The 25103-nt window shown below is 40.5% G+C and overlaps 1 protein-coding gene across 2 annotated transcripts in view; it reads left to right on the plus strand.

The window, feature by feature from the left end:
- Nucleotides 1-732: 732 nt before the first annotated feature.
- LOC147621343 (homeobox protein knotted-1-like 1) overlaps nucleotides 733-25103 on the plus strand; it is a 67931-nt gene continuing 43560 nt past the window's right edge. The window contains exons 1-3 of one of the 2 annotated variants that reach the window (XM_086824541.1): nucleotides 733-1509; nucleotides 1598-1720; nucleotides 1802-1937. In XM_086824541.1, the coding sequence (XP_086680667.1) occupies nucleotides 1009-1509; nucleotides 1598-1720; nucleotides 1802-1937 (760 nt within the window). In that variant the 5' untranslated portion in view covers nucleotides 733-1008. The remainder of the gene's footprint in view (nucleotides 1510-1597; nucleotides 1721-1801; nucleotides 1938-25103) is intronic. The other variant, XM_086824540.1, reaches the window with a different exon arrangement.

The raw sequence follows: 25103 nt of genomic DNA on the forward strand, positions 1-25103 counted from the left end.
GACGAGATGAGGAAAGCGAGGGGCTGCGCGATCAAGGACCTTCACCTTCTTCTAAGAAAAGCTTCTATGAACGGTAAGTGTTAAGGTGAAGGCCTCCCAGGCTCAAAGGGCCTAGAAGCATTCTGCTCGACGATGACCAAAAGAAGATCAGTTTAAAGAAGGCCTTGGAGTCAGAGGTTTAGGCAAGGAAAAAGAAAGCTTTTGTTTTCGAAAACGGAACAGCCTCGGGAATGGGAGACTGAAAAAATAAGGCCTGACGGAGGGCCTGCTAGAATGTCGTGGTGCGTGGACTCAATGCCGAGACTAGAGAGTCGAGACTCGAGAGTGCGCCGCGGCAGGGCACGGTGTTAAAAATATTTAGTCGCTTTGATAGACCAGTCAAAGCGAGCACGTTGTTGATGACTTGATGAGTGCAACTGTACAAGAGTGTGCAGGGTGCACTAGTGTCTTTATCGTGCACACTGCACAAGTGACATAACTCCGAGAGCCTAGCGGGGAAGAACCCAGATCTCTGTAGACTGTCAGCAAGGTAACTTACTAGCAAGTGTTCTAACTTAGTGGCTTTTCGTTCTACTTGCACGTTGCCACCGACGACCTGAAACTTACTGCTCCCTGTACTCCTTACCTTTTCTTGGCAAGCTTTTATGTATCCATAAAATAATACACATATCTATATTATTATTATTATTAGATATATGCGGAAGCTGTAGAACTTGGGCCATAACCCTTACCCCAACGGCTCCAACACTTCTTACCCCAACGCCCAACGTAAAACACCTTTAATTGAACTCTAAACTTTATTGATGTCTGGCTGAGCTTCATCCTCTTTAAAGTTGGTGTCTGGCTGAGCTTCATCCTCTTACGAAGCTCGATCTGCAAGTTTCCTTGTAGGGGTTTCAAGGCCGTCTTACTGCGCTTCCATCGTTTAGTAAAGCTAAGGCGCCGTCTTCCTCCGATTATACTACAGCTAAAGGATCGTTTGCCAATTGATCACATATATTGAGCTACATGGACTGCGGCAGCCACTGCATATCCAGTGCTGTACAACTGCCCTTCTGTGATCCGACTAATTTTACCGGCGGTTCATTGATGGCTCTCATGACGGAGCTAGACCAAGCGCAAGGGCCGGATCAACATCATCACCTTAATGCAGCTATGGACTTTCAGCGGGCTCTGGTCACGTATTGTAACAATATTAACGAGCCTGGCACTGAAAGTTGTGTGTTTAATCATCCCACTACAGCTAGTAATCTTGTTCAAGCCGAGCCTCAAACTCACTTCTGTGTGAGACGCTTCGATGGGCAAGAACATGTAACGATGGCTTCCAACGGCCAGCACAAAGCCGAGCAAATTGTGAAGGTGGAAGGAACGTTGGGTTTGCCAAGCTTGATAAGCTCACCTACAACTTCATTACATGAACCCGATTTGGATTTGGATAGCAAAAAGGCACAGATCATCGCGCACCCGTACTACCCTCGGCTCGTGTTAGCTTACACGAATTGCCGCAAGGTACGCAAATTTTCTGTCATTTCCGACGTTGCCAGTTTCTGGACATCTCGACAAGATATTTAAAGCTAACAAGGGTTCATATCGGTAGTTTGGTGCTCCGCCAGACGTTTCAAGGAGACTAGATGAAGTCACAAACAAATTCCGGCACTTTCAATCAGAAACGCCAACGCCTAGTGCTATTGGAGTGGAGCCAGAATTGGATAAATTCATGGTCTGTTTTTAACTTTGACCTCTACTTTTAGTTCCATCGGATTCCAAAAGAACCGTTTCTAATGGCGAACTGGTGTTTCAGGACACGTACTCGGATTTGTTACAAAGATATCACGATCAACTCACACACCCGTTCCAAGAAGTCATGACCTTCTTCAAAAACATTGAGATACAGCTGAGTACGCTTAGCCGAGGCTGCATCGGAGTTCCTCAAAAAGGTCGGTGCTCAAACCTGGTTACGTGTGGGGGGAGAGAGAGTGAGTGAGAGAGAGAGGGGGCCAGGGGGGTTTATGATGATATTGGGAGGGTTACCTTGTCCTCCAGCGAAGGGCTCCCCTCACTCCTCTTCAAACCTTCTAGAGAAGCTCTCTTAAAAATTGGATTGCAGAAAAGAGCCACTATTTTTAAAATTTAAATTTACAAAAGCATATATGTTTACTGGATATTTAGTTAATTTTTGAAGGTCAATCTAGTTTATGGCCTCCAAATTGAAGGTTAGGGTAGGCTTTTAAATTCAGCCTTGCCCCTCATAACTTGGCCCATGTTCAACGGCTCCTTTTTTATTTATTGGCTTGAAAACCAAGAACACATTACTTTAAAATTAATTTTAAAACCGATACATCAATTATGAATCCTAGAGCATACTAGAAGCAAGCCGCATATGGGAAGGCAAGACTCATTGGTTCGCACCCTGCACACAAATGTACACAACACTTTTTATCTTGTATACATGATACGTTTTTGCCAAATTAGGTGTGCCATTGCGAGAAATTGGTTGGGCAGTGGGGTTTGACCTTTCATCCGTCCCTCTCTTCAAAATCTATCCTTAGTTGAGAGAGAGAGAGAGAGAGAGAGAGAGAGAGAGAGAGAAGATTATTAACATAATAATAATGTTGCAATTTTTTAAGTCAAGATAGGATGATAAGCACCAGCTGAGATTGTGACACGTCCTTCTTGTTTGGTGGTATAGCTTGTATCACTTTGAAATTGTATTCATATCCTAGAGCTAACCTGCAGCAGCAGCAGGTGTTTCCTGATGGTTAGGACCTTTGTTTGAAAGTCATTATTATAAGACATTCACCCTAGTAGGACTTAGATCCTAGTAGCCTCTTTATAAGAATGGAGTTACCAACACTATGCATTTGGGCATGTGCGGTTTTGATGTCCAACTTTAGAAGTTGTTAGGTTACATTAAATACGCAATGAGAACAAATAGATAAGGTAGCTCCTCTGAGCTAATTTATGCTATGGTCCTCAAATTATGACTCACTTAAAATGCATGGCTCTATGCATAAAGCTTTTATAGGAAGCTTAGGTATAAGCTTCATTTACTAAGGTTATTAGGCATAAGCTTAATGTATATAAAATTATAATCCGAGGTAATCCAAGGGTATAATAAATATAAATGAAAAGAATAAGAGTATTGGAGTTTAGATGATGCTTGGGCAACTAGATACCTGACTCTTTGGGATCTCCGTAATGCATGCGGATCACTTTGAATACCTATCACTCTAGCGTGTGGAGGCACATATCTATCCTTCCTTGCACCTGGTGTGCGTAAAACTGGTATGTCAAGTTCCTTATCCAAACTTTCTGAACTTGACGACTCATAACCTGTAATGCCAATTCCTTTAACCTTATTTTTTCTTTTATCCACAATATTACTCCCAGTGCTCGCACTATTATGTCTCAAGCATCTTGACCATGGCCGTATAGTGTTACTCTCAGACTCTGTTATCCCAAACATAGAAGTAGAACTTGTTTGTGGCAAGTTCACATACACATCAGCATCAATAGAATCAATGACACCCTCATTCTTTGCCTTGTACCACTAGCAAGTTCATCGAACACCACATCTCCTGAAATAAGCACTTGCCTAGTATGTGGATTGTAATATTTATATGCCTTGAGATCTTGTGCATACCCAACAAAAATGTACTTTTTTGCGTAAGGATCTAGCTTATTCCTTCTCTCATCTGGCACATGCACATAAGCTATGTTACCAAACACTTTGAGGTGTCCAATGTCTAGCCTAAAACCAGTAAGATGCATCTCTGGTGTACTTTCATGTATGGTATCTGTGGGTGTCTTATTAAGTACATACACTGCAGTGGCACACGCTTCTATCCAAAAAAAGTTTGGTATGCTCTTTTCATTGAGCATTTTTCTAGCCACATCATCAGTGACTATTTTTCCTCTCAGCAACACCATTTTGTTAAGGTGTGTACCTTCAAGTTAGTTGTCTTCTTATGCTATTCTTTCTCAAGAAGTTCTCAAAAGCATGTGAGGTGTATTCACCACCTCCATCTGTCCTCAAACATTTTATCCAACAGCCATACTACTTCTCTTCAAAATCTTTGAAGTCCATAAACTTTCCCAACACTTTACTCTTCTCTTTGAGAAAGTAAATCCAAGTCATTCTGCTGAAATCATCAATGCATGTCAGATAATATATGCTGCCTTTAATGGATGGGCTTTGTGTGCAGGATCCCATACATCACTATGCACCATCACAAGTGGCCTGCTACTCATGCTGTCTTCTTTAGGAAATGGCAACCTTGCTTGCTTTCCAAATAGGCAAGCATCACATACATGCATACTCCCATCATATTTGAATCTAGGCAGCCCACCAACAATGCGTCTTGCTTGCATGTTCTTTAACTTTTGTATGTTCACATGTCCAATCCTTTTATGCTACATTTCAATGTCTTGTACCATATTTCGGCTTTTAGAGAACATAGCCGATTTCAACTTAGGAATCTTAGCATCCAATTTGAATAATCTGTCTTCTTTCTTGTCTTTGGCAATGACTTTACATCCATTTTTGAAATCCTCAACGAAGCAACCATGCTCGTTGAAACAAATCTGTAAACCTTGCTCAACCATTTGACCAACTAAGGCCAAACTCTTTGTAATAAAAGGCATATATAAGACGTCTGACAAAGACTTCATTTCACCATTGTGCATCACCAATGGCACACTCCCAACATAAGTGATTGCATGGTGAGAATCATCACCTGACTCCACATAGCCTTTCACATCCATTGGCTTCATATGCTCAAACCATTCACCCATGACAAGTCATATGGTTTGATACTCCAGAGTCCATATGCCAACTATCATCACTGTTACCATGTGTCATCATAGACTCCACGATATGTTTCATGGCAAACAAGTAATTTGCACTACCATCATGACTGTTTGATGTAAAATTTTCACTATTTGCATAATTTCCACTATGCTATGCTCTATACTCTCTCAAATCATTCTGTTTGCAGTAACAGTCATGAGCCATATGGCCAAACTTTCCACAGTAATTACATTCCACATTTTACATAGATGCTTGTTGGCCTTGCCAACATCCTCTTCCACGAGAAGTACCTCTACTTCTTTGGGGTAAATATCTAGGACCACCTCTAGTACCATATGAAGGCTGAAAATTTTTGTGGTGGTGACCTCTCCTGCCATCCATGACCAACACCACGACCTCGTGATGTAAATCTCCCCTTGCCTCTAAATCCCCTTTGTGAATAGAAAGCCTTATTCTTGCCATGATCATCATGGTTAGTAGATGTATCATGAAAAGGGTCACCGAGTTTGATTTCCTCAACAAGCAAGAGTGAAACCGACTCATCAAAATCTGGTAAACCTGTACTCCGAACAGAGATAGATGTATCAAAAGACTTGTACTCTTTGCCAAGACCATGTAAGGAAATGTCTACCAAATCATCATCAGGCATGGGGGCATTGATAGTTGCGAATGCATCTGTATACTTCTTAATCTCTTGTACATAATCATGAATACTCCTTCTTTTCCGCTTCACATTGTGAATCTGTTGTCTCAACTGAGACTTAAAGCACTCGTATCGGTATCAAACAGCTTTACCAAAGTATCCCATGCATCCTTGGGATTCTCAGCATCATGTATATGTATGAGTATAGCATCCGAGATGCATATAGACAAGTAATGCAAAACTATGTATGCTCTCTCTGTCCATTGTTTATGAGCTGCAACTTGTTGTTATGTAGGTTGTTGGGGTAGATTCGGCTCTAGCTCTGCACTTGTAACAAGGTTCCAAAATCCTTTTCCTTTCAGAAAGCTTTTGATCCTATACTTCCATGCTTGGAAGTTCTTTCTATCCAACTTCTCACCCACAATCTGTACTTGGGTTGTCTGACATATTTTTTCAATATAAAAGCACCTTTTGCACATGTCCAATTCTGAAAATGAGTCTTCCTCAGCTCAACCACACTCTAATAAGTGTGCCAAATACTTCAAAGTACTCAACTAACTTTACTGTTGATGTAGAAAATCACACTGAGTGCATTCAAATTGAACTAGTATACGTAGTCTAAAATATCATATTTTGGCGCACTTTTTAAGGCTTTCAAATGCTTCAAATTGCAATATAGTGGTTCAATCAAGTGTGGATAACTTGCATTTACACCCGAATAAGATCGATGTTGCATATTAACACCAACCAAGGTACATACATGCCAGAAATATCAAATCCTCTTCTCCGTTTTAAGAAAAACCAGTAAAACCAGTAGAAAAGGCACTCTAATTTTTTCAAATCTTATTTGAATTGAGTGACCACGCATTCATTAGCTTAGCAATGATGTCGAATAACTCCTTGTAAAAGGAATTAGACCAATTGTCAAAATTGAGTGAGTAATTAGTCGATTAACAATCCTCTATTTAATTAATCACAATTAATAACACTCTTAATCAGGTCATAATTGACTCCCAAATGTATAACTTCTCCAAACAAAAACATAGCATCCTTCTCCTCTATGTGTACCATAATATTGCCAAGAAAATTATGCAAGGAATTAATCAACCAAGCCTTAGTTGGACCTCAACTAAGCAAAAAAGGTTAAAAATTACTATGTTTTAGCCTCCCAGGCTGTGCCACCTATAATAAGAGGGAATTGCGGAGTTATGTGTGGCTAATGATGGTATATATGAGTTGCCAACACCCCTAGGCATGCACCCAAGCCATCAACCTTGTGATTTTTTGTAAAAAACGGCTCTAATTGCATAAAAAATGAGCATCTATTCACTGTTTTTTGTGAGGGCTTCAAAACAAATTTTTTCCAACACATTCAATGCATCACACTTTCTCCATAATCACTCTAGGGCTTGCACATGAGTTGCCAACACATTCCCATTGCCAGATACATGAACCTTTGCCAAATTTGCAACCATTTGCAACATACATTCACCGTTATCAAGCTTCAATCGAGAGCTTGTAAAATAGAATTTTTCTTTGCTTTGGGCAACTCAAATCTGATACTGTTTGTGATTTTGCACCTGCAATCCACTCAAGGGTGTTTAGTTTTCCCGGTAGGCAAAGCTCTTTGATCTATTGAAAATTGGTGTGCTCCAAGCTTCACAGCTTCAATGGCAAGCTTCACACCTTCTTCTCCCTCTTCTCTCACTCACTCCCTCATAAACCCTAAAATAGAGCACCCTACTCTAATACCATGATGAAAAATAGGTAGAGGAAGAGGGATCACACACATAAGAGAAAACCATAATATATTACTCAAATCCTAGCCATAGAGGGAAGCCATGTCGCATCTCACACAATGCATAAAGCCATAATAGAAAAGCTACAACACACTACTTGTGTTGTGTCCACACACTCCTAACCCTAGCTACTGTCCACACAACTCCTAACCCTAGCTACTGTCCACACAACTATGACCAACTAGACACGGTCATTTATGTCTCACACATGCTACTACCTAATACGCTAGCACATAATGCAACTGGCACAAGCTGTCATCGAGCTTGAATCTCAACATATAAGCATGTCTATATCAGCACAAACGTGCTTAAAGACGCACGTATAGATGCGCATATAGCCTTCATTATAGACTCCCTTTGGAATTTAAAAAAATATCAGAGCTGCTTATGTAGATGTACAGCTACATTTTTTGCACATGCAGTTGCATTTTTTGCACAGGCAGCTCTCTGGTTTAAGGTTTTGCTTACTTGTATATAGACGAATTAAGATCAACAAAGATATCAACATAAAAACTTAATTAAAGATAGATATGCACAAAAAGATTTGTGAACACACTTCAAATATTGATTAAAGAAGATGAGAAATTACATTTTATATCCAAAAATTTATCCATACATGATCGTAGCCACATAATGCTTAAATAAAAACATAGATACATAAAGAAGATGATGAAAAATTCCATTTTATATCCAAGAAGTTGTCCATACATGATGGTAGCCACATGAGGCTTGAAAAAGAAACACAGCGCCATAAACCAAAACTATACATAAAGAAAAACTAGCAGGAAACTACTCGAAGGAGTCATCACTTTCTGAGTCATCTTGTCCTCCTTCTTGTCCACCTTGTGCCTACACAAAGTGAAGATATATATAAATAAAAATAGAAAGTATTATAAAGATCGAAACATGTTTTGTAAATAAAAATAAAAAGTATTACCTGCATTGGTGATCTCTTTGCTCGATTGTATCGTTCGTCGAAGATGATCCCTTTATCGTGAAGGTAATTCCATGTATCTCCTCTACTGTGGCAAACAACGATGGTAGCCAGTCTCTACCGGGGTAGGATCTCTATCCACAATGTCATGCTACATCACAAGACAAACATTATAACACAACTCAAATAGAGAGAATACAAAGAAAAGGCATGAAGTTACACTATACATACAAACTCGGCCTCCCATGATGCACGACCTCTAGATCTGAAGTGCGACAATCCATGTCATTCCATTTGTATTCGCCACGCTTCTTGTTGTTCCTGGTTCACTACTCCTTCTAAGATCTCTTTCTTGGCTTTCTTCCACTCGCCCTTATGAGTAGTAGATGGCTTACTGTGTTTATTTTGAGCGGCACTTATTCGGGCTTTCTCCTCTTTTGTACGTCTCCTTACTAGAGACCTCCTATTCTTAAGTATTTCTTTGATTTTGTGTCGTGTCCATCTACTGTTAAATCTATGGTCTCATGAGGATTATGATACTTCTTGTGGACAGCTTTAATGCAATCATCCACTAAGCTCTCCTTGTGTTGTTTAAAATATATAAAGCAGTCTTTACGGTGTGCAAAATGTCTTAGGCATATAACTATGCATGAGACCTTATGCATAAGGCTTATGCATAAAGCACTATGCATAAGGCCTTAAGCATAAAGCTATGCTTGATGGCTTATGCATAAAGCACTATGGATAAGGCCTTAAAGATGAGGCCTTAAGCATAAAACTATGTATGAGGCCTTATGCTTATGCATAAAGCTATACATGAGGCCTTATGCATGAAGCTTATGCATGAGGCCTTATGCATAAAGAATGCATGATCATTATTCATAAAGCATTATGCATAAATCTTATGTGCAAACCTACAAAATAAATCCCCAGCACCCAAGGGTGCAATAATAATAGAGGAAAGATATGAAAGTAGTTATCTCTTTTTTGTGATATTGAAAGAGAGGATTAGAGCACCTACAAAACCAATAAAAAGGGTGAGGAAAAGATTAGTAATGAATATATACAAAAGCTTATGCAAGCTATGCTGCTATGCAAGCCCTAAGCATAAGGCCTTAAGCATAAAACTATGCATGAGATCTTATGCATAAAGCTTATGCATAAAACTATGCATGAGGCTATGCATGGGATCTTATGCACGAGGCCTTATTCATAAAACTATGCATGAGACCTTGCATAAAGCATGCATGAGAATTATTCATAACGCATTATGCATAAAGCTTATGCGCAAACCTACAAAATAAATCCCTAGCACCCAAGGGTGTAATAATAATAGAGGAAAGAGAGGAAAGATATGAAAGTACTTATCTCTTTTTTGTGATCTTGAAAGAGAGGATTAGAGGATCTTAAAAACCAATAAAAGGGTGAGGAAAAGATTAGCAATGCATATATACAAAAGCTTATGCAAGCTATGCCGCTATACAAGCCCTAAGCCTTATGCAAGATATGCTAAAGCTTATGCATAAAGCATGCATGAGGCCTTATGCATAATGTTTTATACATGAGGCCTTATGCATAAAGCTTATGTATAAAGTAGTATGCATAAGGCTTATGCATAAAGCACTAAGCATGAGGCCTTAAGCATGAAACTATGCATGAGGCCTTATACATAAATCTTATGCATAAAGCTATGCATGAGGCCTTATGCATAAAGCTATGCATGAGGCTTATGTATAAAGAATTATGCATAAAGATTATACGCAAACTTACAAAATAAATCCCTAGTATCCAAGGGTGCAATAATAATAGAGGAAAGATAGAAAAGCACTTACCTCTTTTTCGTGATGTTGAAAGAGAGGATTAGAGGACTTACAAAACCAACAAAAGAGTGAGAAAATTATTATTAATGCATACATACAAAATCTTATGCAAGCTATGCTGCTATATGCAAGCCTTATGCAAACTACGCCGTTATGAAAGCCTTACGCAAGCTATGCCAAAGCTTATGTAAAAAGCATACATGAGGTCTTATGAATAAAGCTTTAAGCATAATAATTTATGCATGAGGACTTATGCAAAATAAAGCTTTAAGCATAATGCTTTATGCTTGAGGCCTTATGCATGAAGCTTATGCATAAAGCATTATGCATAAGGTTTATGCATAAAGCACTATGTATGAGGCCTTAAGCATAAAACTATGCATGAGGCCTTATGCATAAAGCCTATGCATAAAGCTATGCATGAGGCCTTATGCATGAGGCTTTATGCATAAAGCATGCATAAAGCACTATGCATGAGCATTATGCATAAAGCATGCATGAGAATTATGCATAAAGCACTATGCACAAGGTCTTAAGCATAAGGCTTAAGAATAAAACTATGCACGAGGCCTTATGCATAAAGCATGCATGAGGCCTTATGCATAAAGCTATGCATGAGGTTTATGCATAAAGCATACATGAGCATTATGCATAAAGCATACATAAAGCATTATGCATAAAGATTATGCACGAACCTACAAAACAAATCCCCACCACCCCCACGAGTGCAATAATAATAGAGGAAAGATAAATAAGCACTTACCTCTTTTTCGTGATGTTAAAAGAGAGGATGAGAAGACCTACAAAACCAACAAAAGGGTGAGGAAAGAATTAGTAATGCATACATACAAAAGTTTATGCAAGCTATGTTAAAGCCTATGCAAGCTATGCCACAATGCAAGCCTTATGCAAACAATGCCGCTATGCAAGCCTTATGCAAGCTATGCATAAGGCTTATGTATAAAGCATGCATGAGGCCTTATGAATAAAGCCTATGCATAAAGCTATGCATGAGGCTTATGCATAAAGCACTATGCAAGCTACGCTAGCCTAAACTAAACCGTACCCCAGCACTATGCATTAAGCATGTATTCATAGAGCTTAGTGCATGCATAAAGGTATATGAATAGAGCTTAATCTATGCATAGATCTCTATGCATTATGAATGCATGCATAGAGCTTAATCTATGCATTAAGCTCTACGAATAGAGCTTAATGTATAGATTAAGCTCTATGATTAGAGCTCTATTTATAGATTAATCTCTATGCATAGAGGACCTACAAAATAAAATCCCTCTTTTTGGTAAATAAAAATAGAGGAAAGAGAGGATAAAAAGATAGGAAAGATAAGAAAGCACTTACCTCTTTTGGTGATATTAAAAGAGAAGATTAGAAGACTTACAAAACCAACAAAAGGGTGAGGAAAGGATTAGTATTACATACATACAAAAGCCATAAGAACCTAATGCATACATACAAAATCAAAAAGATTAAGCTCTATGCATAGGGCTTCATCTATGCATAGATCTCTATGTATTATGAATGCATGCATAGAGCTGAATCTATGCAGTAAGCTCTACGAATAGAGCATAATGCATAGATTAAGCTCTATGAGTAAAACTCTATTCATAGATTATGCTCTATGCATAGAGAATCTACAAAACAAAACCCCTCTTTTTGATAGATAAAAATAGAAGAAGAGATGATAAAAAGATAAGAAAGAGAGGAAAGAGAGGAAAGCACTTATCTCTTTTTGGTGATGTTGAAAGAGAAGATTAGAAGACCTACAAAACCAACAAAAGGGTGAGGAAAGGATTAATAATGCATACATACAAAAGCCCTAAGAACCTAATGCATACATACAAAATCAAAAAGAGAAGAAAGAGAAAAAAGCATTTACCTCTTTTTGGTGAAGTTAAAAGAGAGGATTATAAGACATACAAAACAAAACAAAAAGTTGAGAAAAGAATTAGTAATACAAAATCCTGAAAGTGTGAATAGCATGGATACACAAGGAGGTTTAAGCCTTATGCATAAGGAGATTTAAGTATAAACCTCTTACACATAAGAAGCCTCTTAGGCTTATGCATAAGAAAGAGCGAGAGAGAGAGAGAGAGAGAGAGAGAGAGAGAGAGAGAGAAATAGAGAAGAGAATACCATTCAAAAATTTTAAACATAAGAAGCCTGTGCATGAGAGAGAGAAAAGAGAATATCAAACAAAAACCCTAATTCTAAACATACCATTCCAAAACCAAGAATATATGAAGAGTTGGGAGAGACAAGTGGGATAGATATTACCTTGCACGATGAGGGTACTCACTTTTGTTCACTCTCTCTAAAATTGGGACATCCATGCATCTCGGGCGGAGTACCTCGATCGTGATAGTGCCGCGAATTAAAAGACGACACGTGCCTCTCGAGCCTAAATCGACATATCTCGATCGAGATGCCAACTAATGCCACGCTAGCAGGTCTGGTTTTCCAGGCGTCATCCATGTCACCAATACATGTCACCGCCACCACATTATCTCGATCGAGATATCTATGCCGATCCACATTAGGGCCACGCTGTATCCCCCTAGGCATATTTGACCAGCACATCTCCATCGTCCACGTATCTCGAACGAGAAATTAACATCAAATCGCGACCATTCATTGTTCGAGGTAATGGGATACAATCTCCACCGTCCCCATATCTCGATCGAGATGCTGAGACCAAATCTCAACCGTCCAAATATCTCGATCGAGATACAGAGATACAATCTGCACCGTCCAAATATCTCGATCGAGATACGTAGATGTAATATCCACCGTCCAATTATCTCGATCGAGATACGTAAACGCAATCTATACCGTCCATTCACGTACATTGGAAGATGCGATCTCGGCCGTTTAAATATCTCGATCGAGGTATATAATGAATCTTGACCGTCGACATACCTTGTCGTGGTAACGACTTTAAATCGTGGCCGTCCATGTACCTCGAACGAGATAGTAATATCAAATCTCAGCAGTCGATCCTTCCCCAACCCTAAAATTAGGTGTGTGTCTTGGCCGTATGTTGCACTAACCCTAATATCCAAAGCGTTAATCTTGCAAACCCTAAATTGCATGATGTTACCGAACCTCGATCGAGGTTATAAAACCGGAAAACTTTTTTTTTTGCCTCATTGTCACAAGTCGTTTTCACTCTCCTTGCTCTCTTGATTTGGATTAGCATTAGTGAGCCCATTAGCATTGTTTTATAGCTTCATTAGTGCTACTTAGCACTAAGCATTAGACCCTTCACATTAGACCCTTCACATTGGACCTTTGTGTTTGGCTTAGGTTTTAGCATGGAGTCACACGAGGAGGGCCACGAGGAGGGCCGCTCATCTATTGCGGACCTCCTCGCGGAGATAGACCGCGAGTTAGCGGCTATCGTAGGAGTGCTAGAGACACACCGTCTACATTACATATCGTGGCAGACTTGGAGGCGATGCTTGCATCCCTTCGTAGCCTTCACGATATTGTTTATGTAGATGAGTGGATAGCCCACCACCGCGTTGCTCCTGTGTCACATGGCCTGACATATCGTCAGGTCTGTGATCTTGCTTCTATTAGGGATGGATCCTACCTAGATCTTTTCCTCGATAGTTGTGGGATGAGGCCTGGGGCGGGCAAGCCCCTTACTATTTCGCGGTGTTCGCATCCTCGTATGGCGGCACATATCTATAGTCGATATGTTGCCGGATATGGGAGGATGCCGAACAACCACCAGATTCCCATATACTTCGCAAAGCAGTTATATGCGGAGTTTGTCTTAGGGGAGGAGGTGGATTACACCAGCCATCGTCCGGGTGGTGGTGCTGGCCGAGGCCGTCTCCAGGACCAGGGTAGGCGGCCTCCACCAGCCCTTCGTGTAGCACCTACCACAGATCCTTCATTTGTGCCATTGTCGACAGTAGAGGCTCTTGGCACCTAGGTCGGCATTGACGTACGGAGTACCACGGAGAGCATCCAGCACGTGGTGCGCCTGTTCTCACGATCTATACCGACGACAGATGTCGAGGTATTTACATATATATTCCGTCTTAAGTTTTTTTGGTCATTTATCTACATGTTTATATATACTTTTCTATATTTTTACATGAGCGGCATGGTTGATTGTGTCACGTAGGTTCCCACACCTACCACTGAGAGGCTCACTCTGGAGTTGGTAGAGGCGAGAGCGGAGATTGACCGCCTCAGAGCTGCATTACAGATGGCAGAGGAAGCTACTACAGAGGCACAGCATCTGAGAGAGTCCGACATCCAGCAGGTAGGTTTCTCTTGCACGTAAAAAGAGTTATAATTAAGGTCCTAAGTTAGAAATTTCTTTAAGTAATACCTAATGAGAGACTAATCAATTATTTTAATGCTTTACTTTTTTGCTTAGGCTCGGACCGAGGTAGAGAGCTCCAGAGCTGAGGCACAGAATCATCAGATTATGGAGCAGATTGCCCAGCACAGGGCAGAGCAGCTGATGCTGTATGTTCGAGAATTTTGTAGATCCTCGGATGTGATAGTGCCTCACCTACCTTTATATCCACGGCCTGTCTCATAGAGGTTTTTCGACGACCTCTCCCGCAGGATGCACCACCCTTCCTACGTGATGCGTGCTGTGCTTTATGTATCGAGGACATTGATAGTACAGGTGGATATGCCCAGGGATGTGGACATATTTTCCACTTGTCTTGCATCACCCAGGAGCTAGTCCAGTTCTCAGCATGCCCCTCCTGCCGTGCACGCGTCGACCTAGCTCTTGGGTGATGCAAGACAAGTGGAAAATATGTCCACATCCCAGGGCATATCCACCTGTACTATCAATGTCCTCGATACATAAAGCGCAGCACGCATCACGTAGGAAGGGTGGTGCATCCTGCGGGAGAGGTCGTCAAAAAACCTCAGTGATGACAGGCCGTGGATATAAAGGTAGGTAAGGCACTGTCACGTCCGAGGATCTACGAAACTCTCGAACATGCAACATCAGCTGCTCTGCCCTGTGCTGGGCAATCTGCTCCATAATCTGATGATGCTGTGCCTCAGCTCTGGAGCTCTCTACCTCGGTCCGAGCCTACACAAAAAAGTAAAGCATTAAAATAATTGATTAGTCTCTCATTAGGTATTACTTAAAGAAATTTATAACTTAGGACCTTAATTATAACTCTTTTACGTGCAAGAGAAACCTACCTGCTGGATGTCGGACTCTCTCAGATGCTGTGCCTCTGCAGTAGCTACCTCTACCATCTTTAATGCAGCTCTGAGGCGGTCAATCTCCGCTCTCGCCTCTACCAACTCCTGAGTGAGCCTCTCAGTGGTAGGTGTGGGAACCTACGTGACACAATCAACCATGCTGCTCATGTAAAAATATAGAAAAGTATATATAAACATGTAGATAAATGACAAAAAAAACTTAAGACGTAATATATATGTAAATACCTCGACATCTGTCGTCGGTATAGATCGTGAGAACAGGCGCACCACGTGCTGGATGCTCTCCGTGGTACTCCGTACGTCAATGCCGACTTGGGTGCCAAGAGCCTCTACTGTCGACAATGGCACAAATGAAGGATTTGTGGTAGGTGCTACACGAAGGGCTGGTGGAGGCCGCCTACCCTGGTCCTGGAGACGGCCTCGGCTAGCACCACCACCCGGACGATGGCTGGTGTAATCCACCTCCTCCCCTAAGACAAACTCCGCATATAACTGCTTTGCGAAGTATATGGGAATCTGGCGGTTGTTCGGCATCCTCCCATATGCGGCAACATATCGACTATAGATATGTGCCGCCATACGAGGATGCGAACACCGCGAAATAGTAAGGGGCTTTCCCGCCCCAGGCCTCATCCCACGACTATCGAGGAAAAGATCTAGGTAGGCTCCATCCCTAATAGGAGCAAGATCATAGACCTGACGATATGTCAGGCCATGTGACACAGGAGCAACGCGGTGGTGGGCTATCCACTCATCTACATAAACAATATCGTGAAGGCTATGAAGAGACGCAAGCATCGCCTCCAAGTCTGCCACGATATGTAATGTAGACGGAGTGTCTCTAGCACTCCTACGGATAGCCGCTAACTCGCGGTCTATCTCCGCGAGGAGGTCCGCAATAGATGAGTGGCCCTCCTCGTGGCCCTCCTCGTGTGACTTCATGCTAAAACCTAAGCCAAAGGTCCAATGTGAAAGGTCTAATGTGAAGGGTCTAATGCTTAGTGCTAAGTAGCACTAATGAAGCTATAAAACAATGCTAATGGGCTCACTAATGCTAATCCAAATCAAGAGAGCAAGGAGAGTGAAAACGACTTGTGATAATGAGGCAAAAAAAAAAGTTTTCCGATTTTATAACCTCGATCGAGGTTCGGTAACATCATGCAATTTAGGGTTTGCAAGATTAACGCTCTGGATATTAGGGTTAGTGCAACATACGGCCAAGACACACACCTAATTTTAGGGTTGGGGAAGGATCGACGGCTGAGATTTGATATTACTATCTCGTTCGAGGTACATGGATGGCCACGATTTAAAGTCGTTACCACGACAAGGTATGTCGACGGTCAAGATTCATTATATACCTCGATCGAGATATTTAAACGGCCGAGATCGCATCTTCCAACGTACGTGAATGGACGGTATAGATTGCGTTTACGTATCTCGATCGAGATAATTGGACGGTGGATATTACATCTACGTATCTCGATCGAGATATTTGGACGGTGCAGATTGTATCTCTGTATCTCGATCGAGATATTTGGACAGTTGAGATTTGGTCTCAGCATCTCGATCGAGATATGGGGACGGTGGAGATTGTATCCCATTACTCGAACAATGAATGGTCGCGATTTGATGTTAATTTCTCGTTCGAGATACGTGGACGATGGAGATGTGCTGGTCAAATATGCCTAGGAGGATACAGCGTGGCCCTGATGTGGATCCGAGTGGCATAGATATCTCGATCGAGATAATGTGGTGGCGGTGACATGTATTGGTGACATGGATGACGCCTGGAAAACCGGACTTGCTAGCGTGGCATTAGTTGGCATCTCGATCGAGATATGTCGATTTAGGCTCGGGAGGCACGTGTCGTCTTTTAATTCGCGGCACTATCACGATCGAGGTACTCCGCCCGAGATGCATGGATGTCCCAATTTTAGAGAGAGTGAACGAAAGTGAGTACCCTCATCTTGCAACCACTATCACATGAGGAATCGTCCTTAGGAGGAGACTTAGGAGGAGACTTGAGAGGAGACTTTGTGAGGAGAGGACAAAGGGTGAGGTGCAGCCATCATGAGACGAAGAGAGGGTTGCAAAAACTTACAGTTATGTATAGTAGAGGGAAAGCAAAAATAGTTGCGGGATCGACGCGGGATTATTCAATTTTTTTTAACAGAGCACGTCTATAAGCGCGTCTATATCAGTATAGATGCGCTTATAGAGGCACATATAGACACACATATATCCATGCATGTAGCTGCGTAAATAGCCATGTAAATCCCACGAGATCGTAAATTTGCCCATGGTCCCTATCTCACTTCCATCTCTCTCTAGTTTACGCGACTATGTTGCGCGGCTATGTTCTCATTCTCTTGTAGTGTCATGCATAGAGCTTTTTATTCAAAGAGCCTCATGCATAGAGGTTAATGCATCACGTTTATGCATTAAGCTATATGCATAGATTCTAATGCCAAGAGCTCATGCATAGAGTCTTAATGCATAAGGATCATACATAGTGCTTTATGCATAGAGCCTCATGCAAAGAGCCTTAATGCATAAGTCTCATGCATAGAGCCTTAATGCATAAGGACCATGTATGCATAAGGCCTCATGCATGTATAAGGCTTAGAGGCAAAACAAATGCAAGAAAAATAATCCTCGACATCTGAAGGTGCAAAAAAAACAAAGAGCAAGGTCAAGAGGCTGCTTGTGAGAAGGCTTGTACGCGGTTGATCTTCTTTGGAGAAGAAACCCAAAAACTAGCCACAAAAAGCAAAGTTTTTAGCTATGCAATAAGCCTTATGCGTAAGGTCATGCATAAAGCTTAATGAGGTCTATGCATAAAGTTTTATACATAAGATGTATGCATAACTCTTTATAGATTTAGCTCTATGTATAGAGCTTGATGCATAGACGCTAATGCACAGAGCTCATGCATAGAGCTTAATGTATAAAGCTCATGCATAGTGTCTCAAATGTTGAAGCCTCATGCATAGAGCTCATGCATAGTCTCATGTATGAGGCCTCATACATAGATCCCATGCATACAGATTAATGCATAAGGCTCATGCATAGAGCTCATGCATAGAGTATGAGGTCTCATAAACAGATCTCATACATAAAGCTTAATGCATAAGGCTCATTCATAGAGTCTCATGCATGAAGCCTCATGCATAGAGTTTGATGGATTAAGCTTTATTTATAGAGTTTTATGCATTAATCTTTTGGGGGACAAAAATAATTGTTGGTGATGTTTGAAAAGTTTTTTTTTCAGTGTTGTTATGAGTCGTCGTCAAGCGTGGCTTCTAGTGGTGCTTACATATAAACGATGTCTAGCAGCGTTTAAAACAACGTAACATAAAACATCGCTAAAATGTCACAAATAAGCGTGATTATTGCTTGCTTTTATCGTAATTAAAATGGTGTGTTTATAGGTTTATCAATTTATGGACTTGTGGCTTACTAGCTTATTGGCTTGTGGAATTACAGGCTCATCAGCTTTTGAGCTTCTTTGCTTGTGAAAATTTTGGGTTTATAGACTTATGAGCTTACCAGCTTATAGAGTTGCGTGCTTATGGGCTTATCAACTTGCAAACATACATGTCTTCTTGATGGTTTATATGCAAGCTTGTAAACTTTTAATCTCATAAGTTAGTACGCTTATGGTCTTGTGGACTTGTCTACTTGTGGAATTATGGCTTATGGACCTATTAATTTACGGACTTGTAGCCTTACAAACTTGTGGGCTTACGGGCTTGCATGCGTATCGCTTGTAAAATTACGGACTTCTAAGCTCATTGTCGTACAAAAGTACAGGATTATCGGCTTCGTGGCTTATCAAGTTGTAGGCTTATTAGCCTTTGAGCTTCTTCTCTTGCGGGCTTATTGGCTTCTCAACTTCCTCACTTGCAAGATCATTGACTTGAAAAATTGATGGCTTATTGTCTTGCAAAATTATAGGGTTGTAAACTTGTAAGCTTATTAGCTTGCAAGCTTGTGGTCTTGGAAACTTGTGCGCTTGCACAAAACATAATCTCATGTATAAGTATAACGCTTTTAATAAGATACATGCATAAGCTCTAATCTTTGTTCATTAGCGTTGGGCTTTGTGCTTTTGCACAAAGCTAATGCATAAAGTTAAAGCATTTTAATACTTGTGTTTCAATAAGCTTTATGGTTATATCTTTATGCATAAGCACATACCATAAACATTTTAAAGCTTTATGCATAAGCATAAATCTTAAGAGCATAGTCTATAGATAAGAACATAATCGATGCACTATTTTTAAGCCTAAAAGCAATAAAATTAAGAAAAATAAATCCTTAAAAGTATAAGAAAAGTGAATTCATAAAACAAAGAAATGAATTTAAAAACTTAGTGATTTATGAGAAATTGGGTGGAGAGTTCAAGGTCGTCGACTTTAGAAGAGACTCTATAAATAATAAAATGGAAAGTAAAAATAATGAGAGAAATGAATAAAAAGAAAATAGCATAAAACTAATAGGGGTGGGAGAAATGAAAAAGCTTACCTCTAAGAGATTTGGAGGAGAAAAAGGCACAAAAAATTCTACATTGACTAGGAAGACAACATGAAATTAAAAATTGAAAGGAGTAATCACCATGAAGCTTTAAGTCATGAGCCTATAGAAGAGGCTTTTATAAATTCGTTTAGGCATAGCAGCTTATACATAGTCAGTATATGTATAATCATTTAGCCATAGCGGCTTATACATAGCAATGCATAAATAAATTTATATTTGTCGACTTATGTATGAGTAGCTGAAGGAGATAGCACATGCGGAGGCATAAACAGAAAACATATAAGAGAGTGCAAAGGAGATTGAGAGAGTTGGACAAGATCACCTTTTATATCAGCAGTAAAGCTTTACAATGGCAATGGCTAGAAACTGAGCCTTGAAATATGTGCAAGGGAAGTGGATGAATGAGTGAATAATGAGGACCTCCTTATACATGAAGTAGGGAACCGGTCAAGTGGCCTTGGAAAAATAAATAGGAGAAAATCTAGTAAAATCTCAGATAAATATTATAGCCCTAAAACACTGAGATGCACAATTCTAACACCCTCTCTGTAGCTCATAGTGTGTCAGAGTTGGAAGAAGATAAGTCGATGAAGATGCAACCATGTACCCTCGAGCACCGCGAATATTGGAATCATCTCAAAGAGAGCACCCACTAACGTGTTTCCTCGAAATAAGTTGCCACCACGAACAATAAGGAACTTTGTTTGGCCACGAATTCCTACACAAGTGTGCAGTGAACTCCAAGAATAGATGATGAGCTGCTTGACACACCGCGCCCATAATCCCAACAGTGGACGGAATGCATCACGTTCCAAAAGCCTCGAACAATGAACTTGGAATAGATCCAATTCATAATCTCTGCTATACCAAAGATAACCAAGTCTTGCCAGATGTTTAATGCTTGAAACTCCAAATCACCATCCCCATGCACCAGTAGGTGGAGTTGTAATCAGCCCCCTCTCCTACCCACAAGCCTCTTCTGGCTGGAAGCACATGGGGGAAAACTGCATGTGTACTGGAGAAGTACACCATCTGGGTTTTGCTAAGTCCGAAGCACCCTGGGAGTCCTAGAAGTGGTACTAGAATCTGTATCACTATCATGTGTCATGTCTTTGCCTTTTCTTTGAGATGAAGCCTTGCCCTTGGCCTTGTCCTTCTTCTTGGACAAACAATATTTGGACAGATGGCCTCTTTTTCCACAAGTAAAGTAGCGACTCTGACCTTTCTTTTGAACTGAGGAAAGTGCCTGATCAAAACTATTGGCTGACACCTTCAACTTAACCTGTGAGATGAGAAATGACGACTCCTCCTCCAAAAGTAGGGAGCTAAGATCATCAAAATCCAACTGAGTGGATGTGACCTAGCACCGCAAAGATTGAGAAATGACATCATAGTCCGGAGGAAGCATGATGAGGTTAAGAGCAGCCAGCTGAGAAGACGACAAAGCAACACCCATATCCAGTACTGGTCATGATAACCTTGGCCTTCATGAGAAAAGACTGCATTGAATTGTTTTCAGGAAATAACAAGCCATAGAGTTTTCCCTGCAAGGTAATTGCTCTCAATGATGAATCTCCTACAAATAGATCCTCCAATTTTGACCATACCTAATGAGCACTGGTGCGAATTTTCACTGTCGGTGAGACCTCTGTGATGGTCTGCATAAGCACAAAATGCACCTTCGAGTCTCGATTCTCCTAGTATTGTAATTCCACAGCAAATTCATCCTCTTGATCCTGAGTCCATCGCCTAGATTTTTGAGGATGCTTGGGCTTCCTTTGAGTGCCCTGAACAATGTCCCACAAACCCTTGTGGATGAGCTAGATTTGCATATGAAGCTTTCAATGAGCATAGTTGGGTCCTTTCAGCTTGTCATCCTTGTTCCTACAAGGGGGGAGCCATATCCACAGCAACAAAGAACAAATCTCACCTCTCAAACACTTCTCTCAAGTGCTTTCCAACAAAGCGAGGCAGCAAGACCAATCAACCCTCTCTCAAACCGTAGAGAGAAAGAGATGGGACAATAGCAAAATAGTCAAAGATCCACCGAGAACCTCCTATTGGAAAGGGCAAGGACTGGTGGAGGAAGAAGACAATGTAGGGCCACTTGGCTAGCAGCACAACGAGCAAGCAACACAGCACCAATAGATGTTGTAGAAGAAAACATAGCCAAAACACTTCAAAACCTGCCTCGAAAGCCGATAGCAACCAGAAGAGGGCTGGACCAGAAATATAGCAAGGTACTGAAATGTAGCTACTGTATGGGATTGATCTACAATAGGAGAAGTGATGGCACCAAAACACACAGCAAAGTAGGCAAATTTGTAGAGTTTGGAGAAGCTTGGACCTTAGCATTGATACCATGAAGGAGACAGCACAGGTGGAAGCATAAACATAAAACATATGAGAGAGTGCAAAGGAGATTGACAGAGTTGGAGAAGATCACCTTTTATAACAGAACTAAAGCTTTACAATGGCAATGTCTAGCAAGCGAGTGTTGAACTATGTGCAAGGGAAGTGGCTGAATGAATGAATAATGGGGACCTCCTTATATAGTGAAGTAGGGACACGACTGACTGCCTCTAGGGCTGGCCAACTGGCCCTGGACAAATAAATAGAAGAAAATCCAATAAAATCCCAGATAAATAGTAAATCCCCAAAACATTGAGATGCACAATTCTAATAGTAGTAGTTGCTTTGCATAGTTAGTTGCCATAATGGCTTATGCCTAAGAAACCTATGCATACACCACCTATCCATAGCATGAGTGGATACGAATCAGAGGTGTTTGTAGAAGTCTGCTTGCAAGCCACTTAGCCATAGAGTAAGTGGCCTATGCATAAGTGACTATGTATAGTTATTGTTCATGCATAGGGTCCTATGTAAGAGTTGTGTCATACATACGCTTAATCTTCATTCATTAGTAGCATGGATTTTTATGCACAAGCTTAAAGCTTAATGAATAAGCCACTCCATAATAGTTTGGGATCTCCTTGAGTTATGGGAGAATGAATAGAATAAGAGTAAGAGAGAATGAATAGAATAACAAGAAAATAAAGTAAAATAAATAGAGGGAGAAAATAAAAAAACTGGTCTCTAAGAGATAAAGCCACAAAGCGTTATTAGTGAAACAATCAATGTGGCTAGTAAAAGATCATGAAACTAGGGATTGAAAGGAGTACTCACCATGAATCTTCAAGCCATGAGTCTATAGAAGAGGATTCTACATGTTCACTTAGCCATAGCAACTTATACATAGTCATTGTGATGGGAGTTTTTTGCTTGGGTTTTTGACGTGTGTTTGGTCGGAAACATGTGTCAATGCACATATTCATCTACATCGACTTTGCTCTTTTTAAAATTGTCACATCGGCATTGGGTTCGGTTTGGGAATCTTGTCGGGGGCAACCTTTTCTCCTAGTTTCTCTATCATTGTTTTCTTTGGTAAATATCTTGTGGCTTAGGTCTTATAGAAGGAAAAGGTTTAGTTTTTTCTTAAATCTATGTATAACTTTAATTAAGAATCAAACTTTAGAAGTGTTTTTTTAATTAGCTTTCTAGAAAGCCAAAGTTGGCTGAAAGCCTTGTGCTTGTCTTTATAAAGGAAAAAATTAGTGTATTAAAGAAGCGTGAGGAACATTGATTAAAAAAAGCTTCAACATATGAACATGTACTCATGAGAGAGAGAGAGAGAGAGAGACCTCTTAGCATGCTATGCATAGCAAGAGTATCATTACCATCATAGCCACCAAATGTCAGGAGCAGCGAATGGGCATAAGCAAGAGGGGTTTCTATGTAAGGGTTGCGTGGTCGCTTTCTTTAACATGTGATTTGTGTGTGGTGCCTTGGCCTTGTGAGAGAGCTGAAAGATCTTCTGTGTGCCTTGACTTGGGTCCGAATCAATGCTACCACGCACTTTTAGAATGTGGTGTTTACAAGATGGCGGTTTTTGGATTCCATTTAGTGTGGCTTGGTTGGTTTCCCATAGCGGTGTATTTGGCTAGCTTCCAACCATATGTCTAATCATGGTTCCTTTGCATTAAAACTGTGGATTCTCATGGGCTTGGCCGAGTCGTAGTGGACATTTATATGGTTGTTTTATTTTAGTTTTTTATTTGCAAAAAACTAAATAGTCAAAAGCTTAACCATTTTTTCAGAATTCAAGGAATCCTCCCATGTGGAGATAGTTGTTTCTCTTGGAGAGGTTTAAGTCCGCAAGGACGATCTTTTTTCCCTAAAGTGTGTTCATGCATGCTTGGTAATCTTATGTGCGATCTTTTGACATCACTTTTCATGGACTATTGAAGGAGGGGACTCTATCAACAGTGGGGTGTGTGCAAATCACTTTGGGCACTTACCCTCTTGAGGCTTCCACAAACACAAATTGATGCATTCAAATAGATCCTCAAACACAACACTTGTTTGGTATGGTGAGGGTGGAGGCCTCTCTTCAACATAGATTTCTACCTAGTATAGGTTTATGCTGATTTCTCCAACAAGAATAAATACGTCAGTTGCATCGGTTGGGTTTGAAAAGTTAATTTTTTGGCATCTCTGTAAGGAACATTGTTCAGTTTCTCTTACGCATAAAAGATGTCTAGCGGTGCTTATAATGTTGCTTTTAGTGATGTAACATAAAATGTCACTAAAACATCGCAGATAAGCCTCTTATTGCTTGCTTTTACTGTAGTGAAAATTGTGTGCTTGGCTTACGCACTTATTGGCTTGTGGAATTGAAGGCTCATTGCCTTTTGAGCTTCTTTGCTTGTGAAAATTTTGGGTTTACATACTCATGAGCTCACCAGCTTATAGACTTGCATGCTTATGGGTTTATCAACTTTCAAACTTGTCTTCTTGAGGGCTTGGAAATATGTGATCTTTTGGACTGATAATCTTATGAATTAGTACCCTTATGGGCTTGTAGACTTGCTTACTTGTGGAATTATGGCTTATGGACCTCTCGATTTACGAACTTACAGGCTTACAAATTTGTGGGATTACAGGCTTGCATGCTTATCGGCTTACAAAATTACAGACTTCCAAGCTCATTGGCTTACAAAAGTATATGATTATCGGCTTTGTGGCTTATCAAGTTGTAGGCTTATTAGCTTGCGAGCTTCTTCTCTTGTAGGCTTATTGGCTTCTCAACTCCCTCACTTGCTAGATTATTGACTTGCAAAATTGATGGCTTATTGTCTTGCAAAATTATAGGGTTGCAAATTGTAAGCTTATTAGTTTGCAAGCTTGTGGTCTTAGAAAGTTGTGGGCTTGCATAAAACACGATCTCATGCATAAGTATAGAGCTTTTAATAAGATACAT

Source organism: Cibotium barometz, chromosome 30, assembly GCF_041138505.1.
Source record: "Cibotium barometz isolate CiBa-2024 chromosome 30, ASM4113850v1, whole genome shotgun sequence".
Lineage (NCBI taxonomy): Eukaryota > Viridiplantae > Streptophyta > Polypodiopsida > Cyatheales > Cibotiaceae > Cibotium > Cibotium barometz.